General features: G+C 39.2%; 1 protein-coding gene across 2 annotated transcripts in view; it reads left to right on the top strand.

Moving 5' to 3' along the window:
• CPAP (centrosome assembly and centriole elongation protein) overlaps nucleotides 1–22,333 on the top strand; it is a gene marked incomplete at both ends in the record, with an annotated part of 89,306 nt that overhangs the window by 20,947 nt on the left and 46,026 nt on the right. For both annotated transcript variants that reach the window (XM_084235418.1, XM_084235417.1), the window contains 2 exons: nucleotides 4,228–4,393; nucleotides 19,941–20,183. In XM_084235418.1, the coding sequence (XP_084091544.1) occupies nucleotides 4,228–4,393; nucleotides 19,941–20,183 (409 nt within the window). The remainder of the gene's footprint in view (nucleotides 1–4,227; nucleotides 4,394–19,940; nucleotides 20,184–22,333) is intronic.

Below are 22,333 nucleotides of genomic sequence, written 5' to 3'. Positions count from 1 at the left end.
GGAAAAAAACATACAGTGATTCAGTTGAATCTTTAAGATTATTTTTAAGATATTTGAAATTTTTTTTTATTAATCTAAAGGGAGAAATAAATGAAAAGGTGAAATCTTTACCATATAAGAAATTTTCAATTTAATAAAATCACCCAGTCTGGTCAAAGCTGTTAAAAGAGATCATAAATTGAAATTTGAAAAGCTCTTTGAAGCTATGAATTCAAGTGCAGTCTTGGCCATTGTATTAATTTGCTAGAACTGCCATAACAAAGTATACGCAAACTGGGTGGCTTTACACAGGTTCCAATGGGTTGCCTTTTTTTCCTTTTTTTAAAGATTTATTTATTTTTATGCAAGAACCGGGGTACAGGCTAGATGTGTGGGAGGGTGAGAGGATTCACCAGAGACAAAGTGGGGCTGCTGAGGGGAGCAGTGGGCAAGACAGGAGAGGTCTGCTTCGTGCCATGTGGGATTCTTGCTGGCCAGCAGGGATCAAACCTGCGCTGCAGAGGCTGAGGACAGCTTCACAGTGCGGTGCTCAACTGCCTGCGCCACCAGGGAGGCCCAGCCAGAGGGTTGCCTTCTGAAGTCAGGGTGTCAACAGGGTCTTTCTTTCTCTCTTAGCTTCTGGTGGTTGCTGGCAATCCTTGGCATAGCTTAGTATGCAAGTGGACAATTGGGTTCATTCTATCTTTTTTTTTTTTTTAAAGATTTATTTATTTATGCATAGCAGAGCTAGGGTACAGGCCAGAGATGCGGGGGGTGAGAGGACTCACCAGAGACAAAGTGGGGAGCAGAACAGGCAGACTGACTGAAATACACTGCTGAGGGGAGCAGTGGGGAGACAGGAGAGGTCTGCTACGCCATGTGGGTTTCTCCCTGGCCAACCAGGGATCGAACTTGTGCTGCAGAGGCTGTGGATTGCTTCATAGAGCAGTGCTTAGCCCCTTGTGCCACCAGGGAGGCCCTTTTTTTCTTTTCCTTTTTTTTTTAAAAATTTTATTGTGTATAATGCTGCTTTAACATTGGTGTTCAAGTCTCTGCTTTTAATTCTTTTGATATATACCCAGGTATGGAAATTCTATATTTAATTTTTTTTAACAATTGCTCTATTGTTTTCTACAGTGGCTTACCAGTTTATTTATGTTTTGAACCAGCCTTGCATCCCAGGGGTGGATCCTTTTGTTCATAGTACATGATCGTCGAGTTTGGTTAGCTAGTAGTTTGTTGAGGATTTTTACATCAGTGTTCATCAGGATATTACCTGTCGTTTTTTCAGATGTCTTTGTCTGGCTTTTATATAGGAGTAATACTCACCTTCTAAAATTAATTTGGAAGTATTTCTTTTTTTTTCTATTAAGAATTGGTATTCTTTGTATGTTTGTTAGAATTTGTGTGTAAAGCCGTTTGGTCTCCGTGACTTTTCTTTTTGGGAAATATCTGATTAATGATTCAGTCTTCTTATTTGTTATTGGATATTCAGGCTTCCTATTTTTTTTTTCTATTTTATATATTTTTTACATGATTTTTCATTTTTTGCACAATGTATATATTTTCATATTGGTTATAGTCCCCATACAATTCCCACCCCCCTTGTTTTGATCCGGCTCCACCCTCCCCGCACCCCCCCCCCCCCCAGTGTGTCTCTGGTTTATAATTGCTTGTTGCTTCCTATTTTTTATTCTAGTTTTGGTAGGGCCTCACATCTAGTGTTATTACCACAGTGCACCCACTACTAGAACACCAGTGGCCCACCACCATAGTCCATTGTGCTCCCTCCCCACTTTATTCTTTCCCGCTCCCCCCCCACCCCCCTCAATTCTGTAGTCAGCTTTCAAGGGTTAGTTTTTAAATTTCTTTATCTGACCTTTTGTGTCACTTCTAACTGACACCATCTGGTATTTGTCTTTCTTCTTTTGAAGTATTTTGCTTACTATATAATCACTTCCAGCTCCATCCATGTTGCTGCAAGTGGCATGAGTTTATCTTTTTTGATTGTGTATATATACCACATCTTTTTTTTTTTTTTTAAAGATTTATTTATTGGGCTTCCCCGGTGGTGCAGTGGGTTGAGCGCCATGCTGTGAAGCTGTCTGCAGTCTCTGCAGTGTGGGTTCGATTCCCGGCTGGCCAGGGAGAAACCTACATGGCATGGCAGACCTCTCCTGTCTCGCCCACTGCTCCCCTCAGCAGTGTCTTCTGTTTGTCTATCTGTTCTGCTCCCTGCTCTGTCTCTGGTGAATTCTCTCACCCTCCCATGCCTCTGACTGCACCCCAGTTCTTGTACAAATAATCTTTAAAAAAAAGAAATTTAAAAAGAAGATTTATTTATTTATGCATACAAGAACTGGGATACAGGCCAGAGGTGTGGGGTTGGGGGGCGGTGGGGTGGTGGTGGGGTGGGTAGTGGCAGCAAGAGGATTCACCAGAGACAGAGCAGGGAACAGAATAGGCAGACTGACTGAAATACACTGCTGAGGGGAGCAGCGGGTGAGTCAGGAGAGGTCTGCTGCGCCATGTGGGCAGCTCCCTGGCTGGGGATCAAACTTGTGCTTCAGAGGCTGTAGATAGCTTTACAGTGCTGTGCTTAACCCCTTGCGTCACCAGGGAGGCCCAACTGTTTCCACAACTTGGCTATTGTAAATAGTGCTGCAGTGAACATGGGAGTGCAATTTTCCCTTTGAATTAGTGTTTTTGTGTTGTTTGGGTAGATCCTATTATAGATTGTATGTTTCTAGGAATTTTTCTTTTCTAGTTTATCCCATTTTTGGAGGGATACAATTGTTTGTAATAGTTCCTTGTGATCCTTTTTCTGAGACATCTTCTGTAATATCTCCTTTTTCATTTCTGACTTGCTATTTTAAATTTTATTTTTTTGAAAAGTAGAACTGTCTTTGGGACCATCATTAAGAAGAGCTGGAACTAGTTCATGGTCCTGCTTCTGGGTCCATGACTAGAGTCATGCTGACAATGGGCCTTTTACTAGGGTTGCAGATGGTTATGGCTCCTGGCCCCTTCTGAAGTGTCCTCCTGCCAGGTCCTTGGGTGGGCAGGACTGTCTCTAGTACCATGGAAGAACAGCAGAGCAGGAACCAGATCACAGGCTCTTTCATGATCTGTAATCAGGACTGAGGTCTGTGGGCTTGTTGGACTTGTAACCAGGAGCCAGTGTCCTTTGGTGGATGAGTCTGGGACCGAGTCCGTAGGGGGACTGGGCTGTTTTGGTTTGCAGCCAGGACTCTGGTATACCTCCCACTCGGGTGTGAAAGTGCCTTCTCAAAGTGGCAGTCCTCAATCGTAGACTTCATCTGTGTTGGGCAACTGCATTTATGAATTCAAGAACTTTTTTTAGGGGCACTTTCTTTTGTGCCTGGTTGGCTATTGTTTGTATGGGAGAGTAGGAGCCGAGTACCCCTATTTCACCATCTTGCTGATGTCACTGTATGCTTTTAACAAAGCATCCAGAATGAACCTGGTATGACAGTTCTTCTGATAACATTCTTCTAAGCTAATACCAGAGTCCTCACAGGGGTCTATAATACACTAGTCTCTGTTTTGTTGTTGTTTTGATTTTTGTTTTTTAAATGTCATTTGCTATTCTGTTTCTTGCTCACTCAGTTTTAGCATATTGGCCTCCTGATTATTCTTTGAGCACATTAAGCCTGTTCCTACTTCAGCACTTTTACATTTGGTGTTCCTCTGCCAGGATTATTTTGTCCATAAATCCTCATGGCTTATTCTTTCATTTCCTTCAGGGTTTACTTCAGATATTAACTCTGCAAGATGCAGATTTCGGTTTCCTACCCTAATGTTTCATAACTTCATTCATTGCTTTATTTTTCTACGTAAAAATTGTAATGTTCCACGTGTTTTACTTATTTATTTTGTTCATTATTGTCTGTCTCTCCCATTAGAACTTAATAAGCTTCATTGGAATAAAGATTTTTTCACCATTGTTTCTCCAGAGACAGAGCAGGGAACAGAATAGTCTGACTGAAATACAATTCTGAGGGGAGCAGCGCTTGATTTTATAGTTTGTACTCAGTGTATGCTTTTGGATGCAGTTGAGTTAATTGACTGTTATTTCTGTCCTATAAATTGAATGAATACATTGATAATAGCAAGTCTTCAAACCTAGGCTGTTACTGATGATCTACTGTGTGTAGATTGCTAAATTATTACTACAAAATTACTGAGATGATTTTCTTAGATGATAACATGATTTGATCATTTTAGGAAAGAAATTGCAGACTTTGAACAACAAAAAGCAAAAGAATTGACTCGAATAGAAGAGTTTAAAAAGGAGGAAATGAGGAAGCTGCAAAAGGAACGCAGAGTCTTTGAAAAGTATAGTACAGTTGTAAGAGCTTTTCCAGATAAAAACGAACGTGAAGAAATACAGGTATGCCAGTTTTTTTTTACATTATACTATATTAGTAAAAACGATAATCTTATTAAGACTCAGAGTTTGATGTGGTAAAGAGAAATTGGGTATGTCTACTAAGCATTCATTGATTCAACAAATAATATTCTGAGGCATTGGCTCAGGAACATATTTTATAGTCTGATAAATATATAATTTTTTGGTCTTTTTTTAAATTGAGGTAACTGGTTTTAGGGAATGATTTAAGGGAATAGGTTCACAGCACTTCAGGTGTATGTTACCACACTACACCTACACTCAAAACACCTATAATCTTTCACAGTTGGGTACCCCTCCCCTCTTTTGTTCTTTTCCCCCCTCAAATGGCCTCAATGCTGCAGTCATTTCTAAGGTTTGTTTTGTCTGTTCCTTTGTTTTTTTTGGCATAATATTCTACATAAGAGTGAACTCATCTAGTACTTGTCTCCTGCTGACTTATTTCTCTTAGCACAGTTCCTTCCAGTTCATCTGTTTTGTCATGTGAGAGGAGTTTTTCTTTTTTACTGCTGTGCAGTATTCTAGGTTGTATGTATGTTCGTGTGTGTGTGTGTGTGTGTGTGTGAGTATGAGTATAGGTATACACACCCCATCTTTATCCACTCATCTGTTGTTGGGCACTTAAGTTGTTTCCATAACTTGGCTACTGTGACTAGTGCAGCAGTGAACATAAGAGTACACAAGCCTTTTTTTTTTTTTTTAAAGATTTATTTATTTATGCATGCAAGAGCTCGGGTGTAGGCCAGAGGTGTGGGAGGTGGTGGTGGGGGGAGGATTCACCAGAGACAGAGAGGGTAGCAGAGCAGGTGGATCTACAGAAATACACTGCTGAGGGGAGCAGCAGGTGAGACAGGAGAGTTCTGCTACACTGTGTTTGGGTTAGCTCCCTGGCTGGGGATTGAACTCAGGCTGCATTGGCTGGCAATAGCTAGCTAGCACTGAGACTTTTGCCTCTGCACCACCAAGGAGGCCCCCCATACCTTTTGGAATTTGTGTTTTTGCATTTTTTGGATAAATACCAAAGAAATGTAATAGCGGGATCATATTGCAGATCTATTTTTAGTATTTTGAGGGACCTCCATATTGTTTTCCATAGGGGCTGTTCCAGTCTACATTCCCACCAACAGAGGGTTCCTTTTTCTCCATATTTTTGGCAACATTTGTTATTTCTGGTGGTCTTTTTGATATGGAAGTGAGGTGGTGTCTCATTGTGCTTTTAATTTGCATTTTCCTGATAAGTGATGATGAACATTTTTATCTGCCTGTTGGCAATCTGTCTCCTTTGGAAAAGTGCCTGTTTAGCTCTTCTGCCCATTTTTTGATTGGGTTGCTTTGTCAATTTTTAGCAATTAGTTTCTTGTTGCACTTACCATGTGCTTATGTTTTTTCACACTTTATTAGGTTATCTTTTCATTTTGATATACTTTCTTTTGTTGTATAGAAGCTTTTTTAGTTGGATGTAGTTGCATTTGCTTATTTTTGCTTTTGTTTTCCTTGTCAATGGTGCTCCCGTTGGCATCTCCAAAGGCATCCCTGAAGCCAATGTCATGGAGTTATTTTACCTACTTTTTTTGTGTATTTTATGGTTTCTGGTCTTTCATCCAAATCTTTAACCTATTTTGAGTTAATTTTTGTGTAGGGTGTGAGAGAGTAGTCCTTTTTCTTTTCGTCTTCTTTTTTTTTTACTTTTGCATTTGACTGTCTAGTTTTCTCAACACCATTTGTTGAAGAGCCTTTCCTTTCTCCGTTGTATACTCTTGGATCCTTTGTAGCAGGTTAATTGTCCGTATAAGTGTGAGTTTATTTCAGGGCTCTCAAGTCTATTCCAGTGGTCTGTTCTGTCTGTTTTTATTCCTATACATACTATTGTGATTACTATTAGCTTTGTCATAGCATTTGAAGTATGGGGATATGATATCCCCATTCCCCTTCTGTTGTTGTCAAGATTGCTTTGCCTACTCAGAGTCTTTGGTGATTCCATATAAATTTCAGTAATGTTTGCTTTCTTTGAAGAAGTCCATGAAACTTTGATAGGGATTGCATTTAGTCTATATGTAGCTTTGGTAAGGTTGCCAGTTTAGCAATGTTAATTTTTCCTATCCATGTGCAGGAAACCTTTCCATTTTCTTGTGTTTTCTGTTTATTTTAAGACTGTTTTCATTGAATGTATCTTTCACCTCCTTTGTTAGGTTTATTCTTAGGCATTTAATACTTTTTGATGCTATAGAATGGAATTGTTTTCTTATTCTTCTACTTATTTGTATACAGGAAGGCAGTAGACTTTTGTCTTTTGATTTTATAACCTGCTACTTTACTGATTTATTGTTTTTAATAGTTTTTTAGTAGTGGCTTTAGAGTTTTCTTTGTATGCTCTTATCTGCAAATAGTGAGTTTTATTTTTTCCCCAATTTCGATTCCTTTAATTGCTTTCTCTTGCCTAATTGCATTACCTAGGACTTCCAATACTATGTTGAGAGTGACATGCTTGTCTGTATTTGCTCTTACAGTAAATGTTTTCGGTTTTTTTACCATTGAGTAGGATGTTAGCTGGAATTTCATCATAAATGAATTTTCATGATAAATGAATGCAGAATCTTTTTAACTGCCTTTGCTGCACCTATTCGTATGATCATAGGCTTTTTCTCTTTTCTTTTGTTGGTATGGAGTAAGAGTAGTCTAGTTTCTTTTTTTGCTAACTCTGTAATATATCCCACTTAGTAATGATGTATGATCCTGCTAAAGCATTGTTGAATTCCATTTGCTAAGATTTTGAGGATTTTTACAATATGAGGAATATTGGTCTGTAGTTTTGTTTTGTTTTTTTTTCTACTGTCCTTGTTTGTTTTTGGTATTGCATAATTTGGCTTCATAAAATGTGTTTGCAAATGTTTTCTTCCTCAGTTTTGGGGAAGAGACTGAGAAGGACATTTATTACTTTGTTTTTGAAGGTTTGGTAGAATTTACTAATGAAGCCATCTGGTCCTGGGATTTTGTTGTTTTAGAGACTTTTTATTACTGTTTCAGTGTCCTTTGTAGGTTGATTTTTTTTTTATTTAAAAAATTTTTTTAGATTTTTTTATTTATTTATACAAGAATCTGGGGTACAGGTCAGAGGTGCGTAACGGTGAGAGAATTCACCAGAGACAGCAGAGAGCAGAACAGGCAGACAGACAGAAGACACTGCTGAGGGGAGCAGCGGGCGAGGCAGGAGAGGTCTGCCCCACCATGGAGGTTTCTCCCTGGCTGGCTGGGAATCAAACCCATGCTGCAGAGGCTGTGGACAGCTTCACAATGCGGTGCTCAACCCGCTGTGCCACCGGGAAAGCCCTGTAGGTTGATTTTTAGAGTGAAATATTTCAGTTCTGCTTTTACTAAAGACTTCCAAAAAAAAAGAAAAGAAGGCTGATAATGGATGAGTTAACAAGGCAGGAAGTTGGAAATTTACCACTGATAATTCTGTTAATTTATTTGACCTCTTACATACAAATCTGTAATTCTGTTTATTTATAATAATTTCTCTAGCCTGTATCATTACTAGGTGTTTAATTCTAAAACTCAAAAACTAATAGACCAAATTTTCAGTCCTATTCATTTCAAAATTAAAAATGAAAATGTTTAGAGGACTGTAGTAGTTAAAAAAAGTACTAATACTTTTCTAACTGTAACTATAAATATGTAGGAAAAAAGTAGGCATATATATTTGCAAGAGAGGTATGTGCAGAGATTTCCAAGAGAAGACACAAAGACATAAATATAAGAGAAAATGGGTATATTGTACTTCATCAAAATTAAAACTTCAGTTTACTAAATAAAAGAATTAAAAATAACTATCCATTGCTTATAGCTTAAAATGCAAATTAGTCTTCCATATTTTAAATAATTTTTTGTGGAGAGAGATATGTGCCATTAGGTTTTTGTTTTTTTTTCTTATAATTTCTTTTTTTTATTTAAATATTTTATTTTATATAATTCTTACATCATTTTTCATTTTTGCACAATGTATGCATTTTCATTTTGGTTATATTCCCCATACAATTGCACCCCCCCCCCCTTATTTTGACTCTAGTCCTTCCTTTCCCCGCCCCTCCCTCCCCCATCCCCAAGTGTGTCTCTGGTTTATAGTTGCTTGTTGATTTTGATTTTTACTTTGTATTGATTAGTCTTTTTCCTGGTCTCTTATTTAGGTTTTCTAAATTCCTGCTATGAGTGAGACCATCCAGTATTTTTCTTTTTCTTTCTGACTTATTTTGCTGAGCATGATCCCTTCTAGCTCCATCCATGTTGCTGCAAACTGCATGTGTTTATCTTTTTTGATTGCTGAGTAATATTCCATTGTGTATATGTACCACATCTTCTTGATGCAGTCATCTATTTTTGGGCATTTGGGTTGTTTCCATAGCTTAGCTATTGTAAATAGTGCTGCTATAAACATAGGCGTGCAGGTGCCCTTTGGAATTAATGTGTCTGTGTCATTTTGGTAAATACCTAGGAGTGGAATTGCTGGATCATATGGAAACTCTATGTTTAGTAGGTCAAGAAATCTCCACACGGCTTTCCATAGTGGTTGGACCAGTTTGCACTCCCACCAGCAGTGCAGGAGAGTTCCTTTTTCTCCACATCCTCACCAACATTTGTTGTTGCTAGTTTTTTTAATATGTGCCATTCTCACTGGTATAAGATGGTAGGTATCTCATTGTAGTTTTGATTTGCATTTCCCTGATTACAAGTGATGTTGAACCTTTTTCTTATGCCTGTTGGCCATTTGCATTTTTTCTTCCAAGAAGTTTCTTTTTAGCTCTTCTGCCCATTTTTTGACTGGATTATTTTCTTTGTTTTTGTTGTGTTTCATCAGCTCTTTGTTGATTTTTGTGATCAGTCCTTTATCATTAGTGTTGTGTGCAAAAATGTTCTCCCAGTCAGTGGGGTTTCTTTTTGTTTTGGTTATTGTCTCTTTAGCTGTGCTCTTTAATTTGATGTAGTCCCAGCTGTTTATCTTTGCCTTCACTATCACTGCTTTGGGTGATGTGTCTGTAAAGATGTCTTTGATGTGCATCTCATGTCGTGTTTTGCCTATATTTTCTTCTATGTATTTTATGGTTTCAGGTCTTATGTATAGTTCTTTAATCCATTTTGAGTTGGCTTTTACTGCATTAGGTATTGGAACAAGAACAGACACACAGACCAATGGAATCAAGTAGAAAATACAGAAATAAACCTACAGATTTATGGTCAACTAATATTTGACAAAGGAGCAAAGAATATGCACTGGAGCAAAGAAAGTTTGTTCAATAAATGGTGCTGGGAAAACTGGGTCGCTACATGCAAAAGAATGAAGCTTAACCACTACCTCACACCATGCACAAAAGCCATTAGGTTTTGATTTGTGTTTGCATATTAAATCTAATATGTTTAATTTTATTATAAACTGGAGACATCCTGCAGCGGGGAATGAGGGAGAGGGATCGAAGTGAGGGAGAGAGGAGTACAGGGGACTGTAGTGATGGAGCACAGGTGAATTGGTGAAGAAAATTCTATGGGGACTACACCTGAGGAGGGGTGGGGAAAGCAAACATTGTTTAAAAATGAACAATGATGTGAAATCTATATAAATAAAAAAATTCATATGTTAAATTTTAACGTTCTATTAAAATTTTTATTTCAAAAGGTAATAAAATTCATTCAAGATGTTAAAAAAAAGAAAAAAAAGATATACTCTGTAACCTCTCCCTCTTGTCTTTACCACTAGTACCTAATTCTTCTCTCCAGGGGCAACCTGTGTTACCAGTTTCTTGTGTCTATATAGATAATTTCTCAGCAAATACATATTTAAGTCCTAATTTAAAATAAAAGTTAATGATAGTAGACTTTAATCATTCTATACCTTAACATAGAGTATTTATATTATTATTGAAGAGAATTGCTTTATATGGATATGCCATAATTTATTTAACCAAGCATTTATTTCTGTTCTTTTTTGTGTATAGCAAGTGCTGTTCTGAATAGCCTTGTGTATACATCACTTCTCACAATCATTCGACTTATTCATTCAATAACTCAGTAACAGGGTAGTGAATACCACACAGTCATCCTTGCCCCCATGGGGTTTGCATAGTCATGTATAAATTCTTAGAAAGGAAATTTCTTGGTTTAAGGGTATGTGCATTGGTAGATAATGACAGATTATCCTCCATAAATATCATGCCAACACACAACTTTAGTAGAATTTAATGGGGTATTTTTTTTTTTAATAAATTTTATTGTTATATTCCCCATACAATTGCAGCCCCCCCATTCTGACCCCAATCCCTCCCCTCCCGCCCCCGCCCCCCTAAAAGTGTCTCTGGTTCATAGTTTTTTGTTGATTTTGATTTTCACTTTCTTATAGTTATTCATTTTCCTGGTCCCTTATTTAAGTTTTCTAGATTCCTGCTATGAGTGAGACCATCCGGTATTTTTCTTTTTCTTTTTGGCTTATTTCGCTGAGCATGATCCCTTCCAGCGCCATCCATGTTGCTGCAAATTGCATGTGTTTATCTTTTTTGAATGCTGAGTAATATTCCATGGTATATATGTACCACATCTTCTTGATCCAGTCATCTATTTTTGGGCATTTGGGTTGTTTCCAAAGCTTAGCTATTGTAAACAGTGCTGCTATAAACATAGGGGTGCAGGTGTTGTTTGGAATTGATGTTTCTGTGTCCTTTGGGTAAATACCTAGGAGTGGAATTGCTGGATCATATGGAAGCTCTATGTTTAGTAGGTCCAGAAATCTCCACACAGCTTTCCACAGTGGTTGGACCAGTTTGCACTCCCACCAGCAGTGCAGAAGAGTTCCTTTTTCTCCATACCCTCGCCAACATTTGTTGTTGCTAGTTTTTTTAATATGTGCCATTCTCACTGGTGTAAGATGGTATCTCATGGTAGTTTTGATTTGCATTTCCCTGATGACAGGTGATGTTGAACATTTTTTCATATGCCTGTTGGCCATTTGCATTTCCTCTTCAGAGAAGTTTCTTTTTAGCTCTTCTGCCCATTTTTTGACTGGATTATTTTCTTTGTTGTTGTTGAGTCTCATCAGCTCTTTGCAGATTTTTGTGATCAGTCCTTTATCATTAGTGTTGGGTGCAAAAATGTTCTCCCAGTTGGTGGGGTTTCTCTTTGTTTTTGTTATTGTCTCTTTTGCTGTGCAAAAGCTCTTTAATTTGATGTAGTCCCAGCTGTTTATCTTTGCCTTCACTATCACTGCTTTGGGTGATGTGTCTGTAAAGATGTCTTTGATGTGCAAATCACGTAGTGTTTCGCCTATATTTCCTTCTATATATTTTATGGTTTCAGGTCTTATGTCTAGTTCTTTAATCCATTTTGAGTTGATTTTTGTGTATGGTGTGAGGTAGTGGTCAAGCTTCATTCTTTCGCATGTAGCGACTAATGGGGTATTTTTTGTTCTTTGCCTGATAAAGATTAAAAATTGATATTAAACTTAATTGAATATCTTTTAAATAATCTGAATTATAGTTACAAATCTAGCATGGCTCTTTTTTAATACTTCAATACTTTAAGTAGTATTTAGAACATGCTCAAATTCAACTGATAGAAAACTTTTCACTAAATTAAAACTTATAGACTATTCTAAAAAAACTGAAAAAGTGTGCTTATCATTTCATTTTTCTTGTTTCTGAATCTGATACGTCACTGTTAGGAAAATCTTATGGTACCTCCAAAGGAAGAAAAAAAAAACAAACCACCAAAACTTCCTCTCTCTCTTTCTCACCACTCTGGACCTAATTACTTCTTCCAGTGTGATTCTAACCAGAGGCAGACAAGCTTTCTTATTGTAGTTCTACTTTATGTGAATAACACAAGATTTTACTTTCTTGCAATCTGGTGCTTTTCCTCAAATAATGCATTCTCTTATTCTTTAATCCTGTTCTTCCAGTCTACTAGCCATTAGCTGCATATGGGTATTTAAATTTAAGTTAATTGAAATTAAATAAAACTAAAAATTCAGTTTCTCAGTCAGAATAGCCACCTTTCATGTGCTCAGTAGTCACGTGTGACTAACCTTCTATCACATCCGTTGTCACTGAAAGTTCTGCACAGTGCTGAGATGAGAGGCTCAGTTGGTTAGTTAGCTTTCTCTTCAGGACATGAGGCTAGTTCTTAACTTTGGATCTCATTCTTAAACTCATTTTCTACTCTGTCAGTGTTAAGTATTGTACCCTTTTCTGACTAGGTTGTTCTGTTTGACAGTGATTATTTATTATTTCTTCCTGTTTTTTGGTAAAATACCTTCTTTTTCTGACATTGTAGCTTTTTCATAGTTTCCTATATCTACCTTCTTTTGCTTTACTATGCAAATGTGTATTTTGAAAAAATACATAATGGAAAACAAGCTTGTATTTATTGATACTCTTCTACTTATTAAATCATTAAAAGATTAAAGAGATGGTTTATTTAGTTTTCCTTTATATTATAGTTGTTCTCAGAAATACTAATTCTTTTCTTTTGGGTATTCAACAAATTTATTGATGAGATACTGTTGTAATCACTGGAGAGTTGATGGAAAGTATAACATTTCTGTCCTGGCATTTACATTCACTATGATTGATACATAGCCTTTCACAAATTTGTTAATCTAATTATAAAATATTTCTGACATTCAGGCAGTCCTAACCTGACCAGTAGTAGCATATCAGTTTCTGTGACCTTTAGTATTGTCATTGTCCTTGAACTTTTGAAAATATCTTGGCTTTCTCTAATAATTGGCTATTTTGGACTACCTATTTTTTTTTTTTTTTCTTTCCCTTAACTTATCTCAGATCTGGAACCATCCATTCACTAAGTAACCCTGGTTCTGTTTATGTTCTTCACACTGGGGATTTACCTGCAGATTGATGGGAGACCACTATGCTTGCCTTGCTGTTTGGCACCTGTTGTGGTGGAGCACAAGGAAGGGGCTGTCTTCTCAAGTCAGGAGTTCACATTAATGGTTACCTCTTGATAATATACCTTTATTCTAGATTTTACACAATGAGGTTTCACTGACAATTTACACACTGAACTGTAGACCTGGTATTTGTATCTTTGTTCAGCAGATACTTGAGGGCCCTTGATTTTTGAGGCATTGCTCGTGAACTGGCCTCTTAGCTTACTCTGTCCCTGTCTTCCCTTCTGACCCTACCCATTCACTCGATACTTGACAAATCTGGACATTTTCCATTTTCAAATTCCATTAGACAGTAAGTTCTTTGGACTTTTATCTCCTTCATATCTTTTTTATTCTGACCATTTATCTTCCCAACTCTTTTCACATCTGACCTGTATTTCTTTTAGCTTCAGTTTCTGTCTTTCCTCTTTCTTTTCCACTTCTATACTCTTTCTGGTGTCTTCATGACCCTTCTATGTGAAATCTGACATTTTACTCCTCTCAAAATCCTTCAGTTAGTTTCCTCTTGGTATATAATGCAACCCCCTCATCATGTCACACTAGATGATGTTCCTCCTTGCAAATCTGGCGTGGTTTCCCTGCGGGGATTGTACTTTAGTAAATTGCAGTCTTATTTTGAACTTTATTTCCTAGCCTTTTGTGAAGCCCATTAAATTTTGCCATTCCCTCTATTACTCTGACTACTAGTAATCTCTCAGTTCCTTAGGGCCTTCAAGTCATTGACGCTTCTCACACTCTAGGTCCCGAAACCCCAGAGTCAATCACTATAGACATTACTTTAAATATGTCCTCTATTCCCTTTTCTCAAGTCATCATATTTTGTTTGGCAAATGTAGATCCCAGGCATTTCCTGCCTATTCAAACACCTAATTTGGCTAGAGAAAAATTTCCTAGGAAACAGGCTCACTGTAAAGTGTTGAGTATAAACCACAAGTGGGTATGTAGCATTACTATGCTTTTATCCTCCCCTCTTCTGGAGGACCATTCATACTTTGCCCCCTTCCCAAATCTCCCACGCCATGGGTTCACCCTGCCCTGAGGACCCTGCTTTTTACCTGTCTGAGAACTTACCATGGATCCTTTCCTCAGTACTGCCTGTGGACTGTGGGCTCCTTGTCCTCACATGAACTGTCTGTGCTCACATGTAAAGCCCTGCATACATACCTACAGCCTTGCTCCAGCAGGTCTCCCTTCTCTTTTCTACATCATCCATTTGCCTCTCTCCACGGAATTATTCCTTGTACATACTTGCTGTTACTTAAAGAGAAATCTCTTGTGACTGCACACGCCTGTCAGCCCCAGCACCGTTTCTTTGCTCCTTTGCAGTAGAACTCGAAAGTGCGGTTCCTGTCACTATCAGATTTCACCTCCTGTTTTCTTCATGTGCTCAGTTAGGCTTTGTCCACTGTTCTGAGGGTGCACCTTTTGTGGTCACCAGCCCTCTTGTTGGCAGTCCTGGCAACCACATCTGTGTCCTCGTGCTGTGTGACTGTCAGTGGCAAGGACTCCTCTTCACTTGTTGTCTTGTGTGACTCTCAGGATACCTGTGCTGTGGGTTTTCTTTTACCTGATTGTTGCCTTCTCTGTCTCTTGCTTCACACAACAGGTAGGAGATTCAGTCCTCCTTTTATCATCTCATCTAGCTGAGTTTAAAGTTATGATTTACATGCTGTAGACTTCCAAACTTTAATCTGGCCTAGATTGTTCTTTGCCACTGGTCTGGTGTGTGGGCTAGCTGCCAGGCATTGTACCTCCAACTAAATGCCTGATCTTCCTCCTGTAGCCATCCCCATTTTAGGTATAGTCTCCATCTCAGGTGATGGCAGCCCTGTGCTTCCAAGAGCTCAGGCCAGAAGCATCGTCAGTCTCATCTTTCTCTTATACTTCGTGCTATTCTATCAGAAGTCCTGCAAGATTTTAGTTGACATCTCTGTTAGTGGACTAGTCAGCCTTATGGCCTTTGCTTTCACCCTTGTCCTTCTGGTTTCTTTTCCATGTGGCAGCCAGTGACCCTTCTGTATAAGGAAGTCCTGTCATGTCCCTGCCCTGCTTATAGACCTCATTTTTCTTTGGCTGAGAACCCCGACCTTGCAGTGGCCTCATGTTCACGTATGCCTTGATGTTCTGTTCCCTTTTCACCTCATCTCCTACTCCTTTCCATTGCTCATTCTGCTCTAGCTTGCTGACCTTTTTGTCTTGAAACTGTGCATGACCTTCTTTCCTGGTGTGTGCTAGTGCTTCTGCTCTTCCCCTGGAAAGAGCCCTGGCTCATTCTTTTCCTTCTTCAGGTGAGAGTTCTGTGAGACCCACCACATTTCATATTCCATTTGCCGTCCCTTCCCACACCGATTCCTCCCACCCACCCTGCCTTCTTTTCCATAGCCTCTGTCATCTCTAACATATGCTTCCTGAGATCTTTGTTTAGTCTTTGTGTTCCAAGGACATATAATAGTACCTGATAGATGATAGATACCTTATAAATATTAATTGCTAATGAATTTTTGTAACTTTATTGAGGAATAATTGACAAATATAATTATGTATCTTTAAAGTGTACACGGTGATGGTTTGATAAGGAATGATTACCAAGATCAACAGAATTAACAATTTGTCACTTTATATATATGTCTGTGTGTATCTGTGTTAAGAAAGGTTAAGATCTACATTCAGGGCCTCCCCTGGTGGCTCAGTGGTTGAGTGCTGGGCTGCGAAGCTGCCCGCAGCCTCTACAGCACCGGTTCGATCGCTGGCCACTGGCGAGGATCCCACATGGCGCGCAGACCTCTCCTGACATGCCGCTGCTCCCCTCAGCAGTGTACTTCGTCAGTCTGCCTGTTCTGTTCCCCGCTCTGGTCCTGGTGAATTCTCTCACCCTCCTGTGCTTCTGACTGTACCCAGTGCTTGTATAAATAAATAAATTAAAAAAAAAAAACTACATTCAGCAACTTTCAAATTTATGATTTTTTTTTTGTAAAGATTTATTTATTTATACAAGCACTGGGTACAGTCAGAAGCGCAGGAGGGTGAGAGAATTCACCAAAACCAGAGGGAACAGCAGAGCAGGCAGACTGACGAAGTACACTGCTGAGGGGAGCAGCCGGCGGCAGGAGAGGTCTGCGTGCCATGTGGGACCCTCGCCGGCAGCTGGGGATCGAACTGGCACTGCAGAGGCTGCAGGCAGCTTCGCAACCCAGTGCTCAACCACTGTGCCACCAGGGAGGCCTTGATTCTTATTATTGAGTATAGTCACCATGATGTACATTAGATCCTTGGAACACATTCTATTTATAGCTAAAAGTGAAACAGGAGAAATCCAGGAGAACTGGATTGATCTAGTTGGTGGTTTCTTACTGTTGTGCCAGTGACTGTAAGACATGACCCAAGAGCAGACACACAGTATGAAACAACAATAATATGATGTGTTTACAGAGGTGGGGGAATGTGGGGGGGGAGTGGGGAGGGGAGAGAGAGAGAGAGAGATTGAGAGATTGAGATTGGAGAGAAAAAGGGAAGAGAGAGAAAGAATTTACAGGCTGGCACATGGCAAATGCTATCTGTCCTATCCCAGGTAGTGTCTGCTGAACAGAAAAAAAAGGTCCAGATCTTCTTGGCAAACTGGTGGCTTCTCGATGATAACCCTCCTCATCAACAGTCTAACTGCCAAATCCCAGCAGCTTCACTGCCAATAGCTCCAACCTGCCTCTATTTCCCATTAAGTCCCCTGCTGAGGGGTTGGAGTTGAAGGTGGAGAATGCTCCACCTTCTTTCATCTTTTTGCCTGTGCATGCCACTCACTAGCTTGGAGGTTGCCTCTTGCTGTTCCTTTTAAAATAATTTGTGCCCTTTGACCTACATCACTCCTTTCCCTCTTCCCCAGCCCCTGGCCACCACTGTTCTCTGTTTCTGTGAAGTCAGCTCTTTATTTTTCCTTTCTAAGATTCCACATATAAGTGATACTTTACAGTATTATACAATATTTGTCTGTCTTGGTCGGACTTATTTGTTGTTGATTTCCTAACCTATTTAGATATTTCTGTTACCATTTTAGTATTGAGTGTGCATGATACAAATGCTTACATATTAGAAAATTACTCACTCTTTGGTTTTATGCCACAATTTTGCAAGTACAGAAACTGTGTTCAGGGGTTTAATGACCTTGATTTCAAGGTCTATAACTGGGATTTGAGCCTTGATTTCATCCAAATCCAGAGTCCTTGCTCCCTCTGATATATTACTTCACAGAAAAACCCTTTGAGCCCTACTTTCTTCTTCTTTTACCTAGACCAACAAAGGTTGACTATTGTGAGGCTTACATGATAATAGAAGATGTTAAGTTTACATGTATATTAATAATGAGGTTAGCTTTCTTTCTTAGTCTTAGATGTGTTTCTCCTTTCCTTAGGTTTCAGTCATTCTTCATAACTTCCAAATATATTTTGTATATGTGGTAACCTCTCCTTAGTTCTGACATCAGTCTTGTTTCATTTTTTAAAAATTTTTTTACATCATTGTTCATTTTTAAACAATATTTGCTCCCCCCACCCCCTCAGGTGTAGTCCCTATAGTTTCTTTCACCAGTGCATCTGTGCACCATCACCTGTGCTCCTCCCTCTCTCTCTCCCTCTGATCCCTCTCCCTCCTCCTCCCCTGCAGTGTGTCTCTGATTTATAATTGTCTGTTTTTCCTTTGTTGTGTTTTGTACTGTTTTTTTTTACACTGGTATCTTATTGGGTTCCCCAATTCCTGCTGTAAGTGAAACCATCTGATATTTTTCTTTTTTCCTTCTGGCTTATTTCTTTTTTTTTTTTTTATAGAGGCATGCTTTATTTATTTGTTTGCTGGTTTGTTTGTTTGTTTTGTTTATACATGCACTGGGTACAGTCAGAAGCACGGGAGGGTGAGAGAATTCACCAGAGCCAGAGCGGGTAGCAGAGCAGGCAGAAGGACCGAAGTACACTGCTGAGGGGAGCAGCGGGCGGCAGGAGAGGTCTGCACGCCATGTGGGACCCTCCTCTGGTGGCCGGGGAGCAGCCGGGGATCGAACCGGCGCCACAGAGGCCGCGCGCAGTTTCGCAACCCAGCGCTCAACCGCTGTGCCACCGGGGAGGCCCACCTTCTGGCTTATTTCACTGAGCATAATTCCTTCTAGTTCCATCCACGTTGTGGTGAATGGCATGAGTTTATCTTTTTTGATTGCTGAATAATATTTCATTGTGTATATATATATATCCCACATCTTCTTGGTCCAGTCATCTATTTTTGGACATTTGGTACACCACATTTTCTTGATCCAGTCATCTATTTTGGGGCATTTGGGTTGTTTCCAGGTTTTACCTATTGTAAATAGTGCTGCAGACCTCTGCTGCCATGCCCGCTGCTCCCCTCAGCAGTGTATTTTGTTGGTCTGCCTATTCTATTCCCCGCTCTGGCTCTGGGGAATTCTCTCACCCTCCTGCGCTTCTGACTATACCCAGTGCTTGTATAAATAAATATATAAATCTTTAAAATAAAAAAAAAGCAACAGTGCTGCAGTAAACATAGGTGTACAGGGGTTCTTTTTTTGTTTGTTTTTTTGTTTTTATATAGAGGCATGTTTTCTTTCTTTCTTTCTTTGTTTTTTTGTTTTGTTTATACATGCATTGGGTACAGTCAGAAGCGCGGGAGGGTGAGAGAATTCACCAGAGCCAGAGCGGGGAGCAGAGCAGGCAGAAGGGCCGAAGTACACTGCTGAGGGGAGCAGCGGGTGGCAGGAGAGGTCTGCGCGCCATGTGGGACCCTCCTCCAGTGGCCGGGGAGCAGCTGGGAATCGAACCGGCGCCGCAGAGGCCGCGGGCAGCTTCGCAACCCAGCGTTCAACCGCTGCATCACCGGGGAGGCCCTACAGGGGTTCTTTTGAATCAATGTTTTTGTGTCCTTTGGTTAGATGCCTAGTAGTGGAATTGCCGGGTCATATGGTAGCTCCATTTTTAGTGGGTTGAGGAACCTTCAGACAGCTTTCCATAGTGGTTGGACCAGTTTGCAGTCCCACCAGCAATCTGACATCAGTCTTGATGTACAGTTGGAAATTGCTTCTAGACATTTGCAGGAATTTTTTTCATTGTGTCATTTAATCCATTTGAAAACATCCATTTTATTTTCCTAAAAAACCCATTTCTTCTCATGAATTACAAATGAATCAATTTTCAGGGCAGGCAATTTTGATTTTGAACCTTTTATTCTCCCCTTTACCTCTACTCTTATTTCAATTACTAATTCCTATTAATATTTTCTTCACCTAAATAGACCTCATTTATCTTTCAATTAGTATATTAATTTAAATCTTTATTATAGTGTTATTGCCTAAGTGTTATTTCTAAGTGGTTTCAGTCTCCTTTTTCTCCCTATTTCTGGAATGAATTCTGTTAATGGTGTGGGATAGTCTAGTCTCAACTCCTGTTCCCTTTCCTGAAAAGCCTAGTGTTATTGAAACATGATTGACTAAACCTTCTCTTTTCTGCATTCTATGTTAAGCTGTTTTGTTGCTCTGTCTCTTCTGTTGCACTGTTTTCATTCTAGTAATTTTCCTTGTTTGTTTTTTGAGAGGCTTTGAAACAACAGATAACAGACTTACAGGAAGATTTGAAAAGAAAGGAAGCAAAATGGTCAAGTACACATGGTCGTCTTAGAAGTCAGATAGAAATGTTGGTCAAAGAGAACACAGACCTCCGAGAAGAAATTAAAATGATGGAAAGATTCCGGCTAGATGCCTGGAAGAAAGCAGAAGCTACTGAGAGCAACACCAAGTTGGGTCAGTGCGTGACTACCATGAAAAAAGATGGGTCCATGGTAGGTTTGCAGTCTGGTTGGTTTTGTCACATCAGGTGGAATTGTTAAATATTTGAACGGTCAAATTTGTAGAGACAGCGTAGAAGCGTGGTTGCTTGGGCTCTAGGGAGGGAATAATGAGGAATTGCTGGTTAATAGAGTTTCTGTTTTGCAAGATGAAAAGAGTTGTAGAGATGCATGGTGGTCATGGTTGTATGACAGTGTAAATGTACTTAATACCACTGGACTATACACTTAAAAAATGGTTTAGGTTGTAAATTTTATTATAAAGTTATTTAAGTTTTAGGTGTGCAAAACAACATTGGTGTAAGCTACGTTAAGTGTATGGCTAAGTATCTAATATGATCTTTCACCTTATATAGATCCCAATTACCTGTTTGCCTACCTAAGTGCCTTTTATTGGGCAGTTCTTGGCCACACTGATGTCAGAGACCTTGGAGTAACACTCTGCCCTTGGATATGGGCAGGAAGTTCATCACCCTGAAAAAAATGAAACAAGAACTAAAGGAGATCATGTTGCTAGAGCCTGTAGATTAAAAAGAGTGCCTTTTATTGGTGCTTAGATTATTTCCATAATTTTGCTGTTGAAAGTAGTGCTACAATGAACATAGAAGTACATATATTCAAATTAGTGTTTTTGCATTCCTTGGGTCTAGAGGTGGAATTGTGGATGGTATGGTAGATCTACTTTTACTATTTTGAGGAATTTTATACAGCTTTCCATAGCATCTGGGCAAGTCTATTCCTACCAGCAGTATACAGAGCGTCCTTTTTCTCCACATCCTCCTCAGCATTTCTAACACTTGTTATTTCTTCTCTTTTGGTTTATAGCCATTCCCACAGGTGGTTCATTGTGGTTTTAATTTGTATTTCCCTAATAATAAGAAATGATTAACATTTTTTCATGTGCCTGTTGACCATCTGACTGTCTTGTTTGGAGACATGTCTCTTCATGGCCCTCTTCCCATCTAAAAGAAAAAAAAGACTGATGGGACATGAGAGAATGAGGGGAAGGTTCAGAGTTTAACAGCTTTGTGGAGGAGTTTTGCAGTAAATGTATTTTGTTTTTAAGATTAGAACAAGTGTTTATGTTTTGGTAGTACTAATTCTGTAGAAGGAAAATATTGAGACAGGAAAATACAGTAGTATTCCTGAAGCACTGTTCCTAAGTAAGAGAAGATGAGATTTAGGGAATGAACAGAGAGACTCATCTGGGCCAGGAGCATGGACAGTTATGCTGAGTCATAGAGGGCTGAGGTTTGGACCCAGGATGAGAGGTGTGGTAGAGGAGCTGGTAGGAAGTTCCTGTCTAATACTTAAACTCGGAGAAGCACAGTTAATAGCTGAGAGTGAGGTGGAGAAGGAGTTTTAGGAGATGGGAGAAAGTGTGAAACAGACAACTGAAAGTGGAGTGCAAAGGGAGTAAAGTATAGTCTGATTCCTGGATTGCATGAGGCCCGCTTAGAAATTGTGTATTTCAAGTAAGAATTGTTTGTAATTTTTCTCCTATTCACATGTTGGTTGTAGGGTGGCAGGTTACTTTTTTAAAAGGAGTGTGGTCAGTCCAGGTGAAAGCCACAAGGTGAGAGAGGGGCACAGAAGTGTATATAACAAGAGTAACTGCAATGTACCATGAGTTTAATTTGCATAAGAAGAGCATATGATGACAAGGTTTTGAGGGACATGGGAAACATATATGGGTCGATGAATTGAAGGACCCTGCAGGTTATAGGCATTGTTGGAGTTAGGGTATTAGAGGAATAATTTGGAAGGCTAGAACACGGTAGTCAGAAAGTGAAATTTTCCCCTCTTCTCCAAATATTTTGTTGTGAAATCTTCCTTAAGAGAAATTTGAAAGACTAGTATGAGAAACACCTGGATACCCACCTAGACTCAATCACTGTTAATATTTTGCCATCTTTGTATATGTGTATTTTGCTGAATTATTTGATGGTAATTGCAGAAGTCATTGCATCACACTCCTAAATACTTTTGCATTTTATTAAATGGCATTGGCTTTTTGAAGAAATCAGACTATTTTGTAGAATGCCCCACATTCTGGGTTTGAATGCTTTGAAGTTGAAATTTTTACAGATATCAATAATTGCAGGTATCATTTGTCAAGTTCTACTTGACAGGTTCATCAATGA

The sequence above is a fragment of the Talpa europaea genome, assembly GCF_964194135.1.
Source record: "Talpa europaea genome assembly, chromosome: 6".
In the NCBI taxonomy this organism is placed as follows: domain Eukaryota; kingdom Metazoa; phylum Chordata; class Mammalia; order Eulipotyphla; family Talpidae; genus Talpa; species Talpa europaea.
This window is presented reverse-complemented; position numbering and strand designations above follow the sequence as displayed.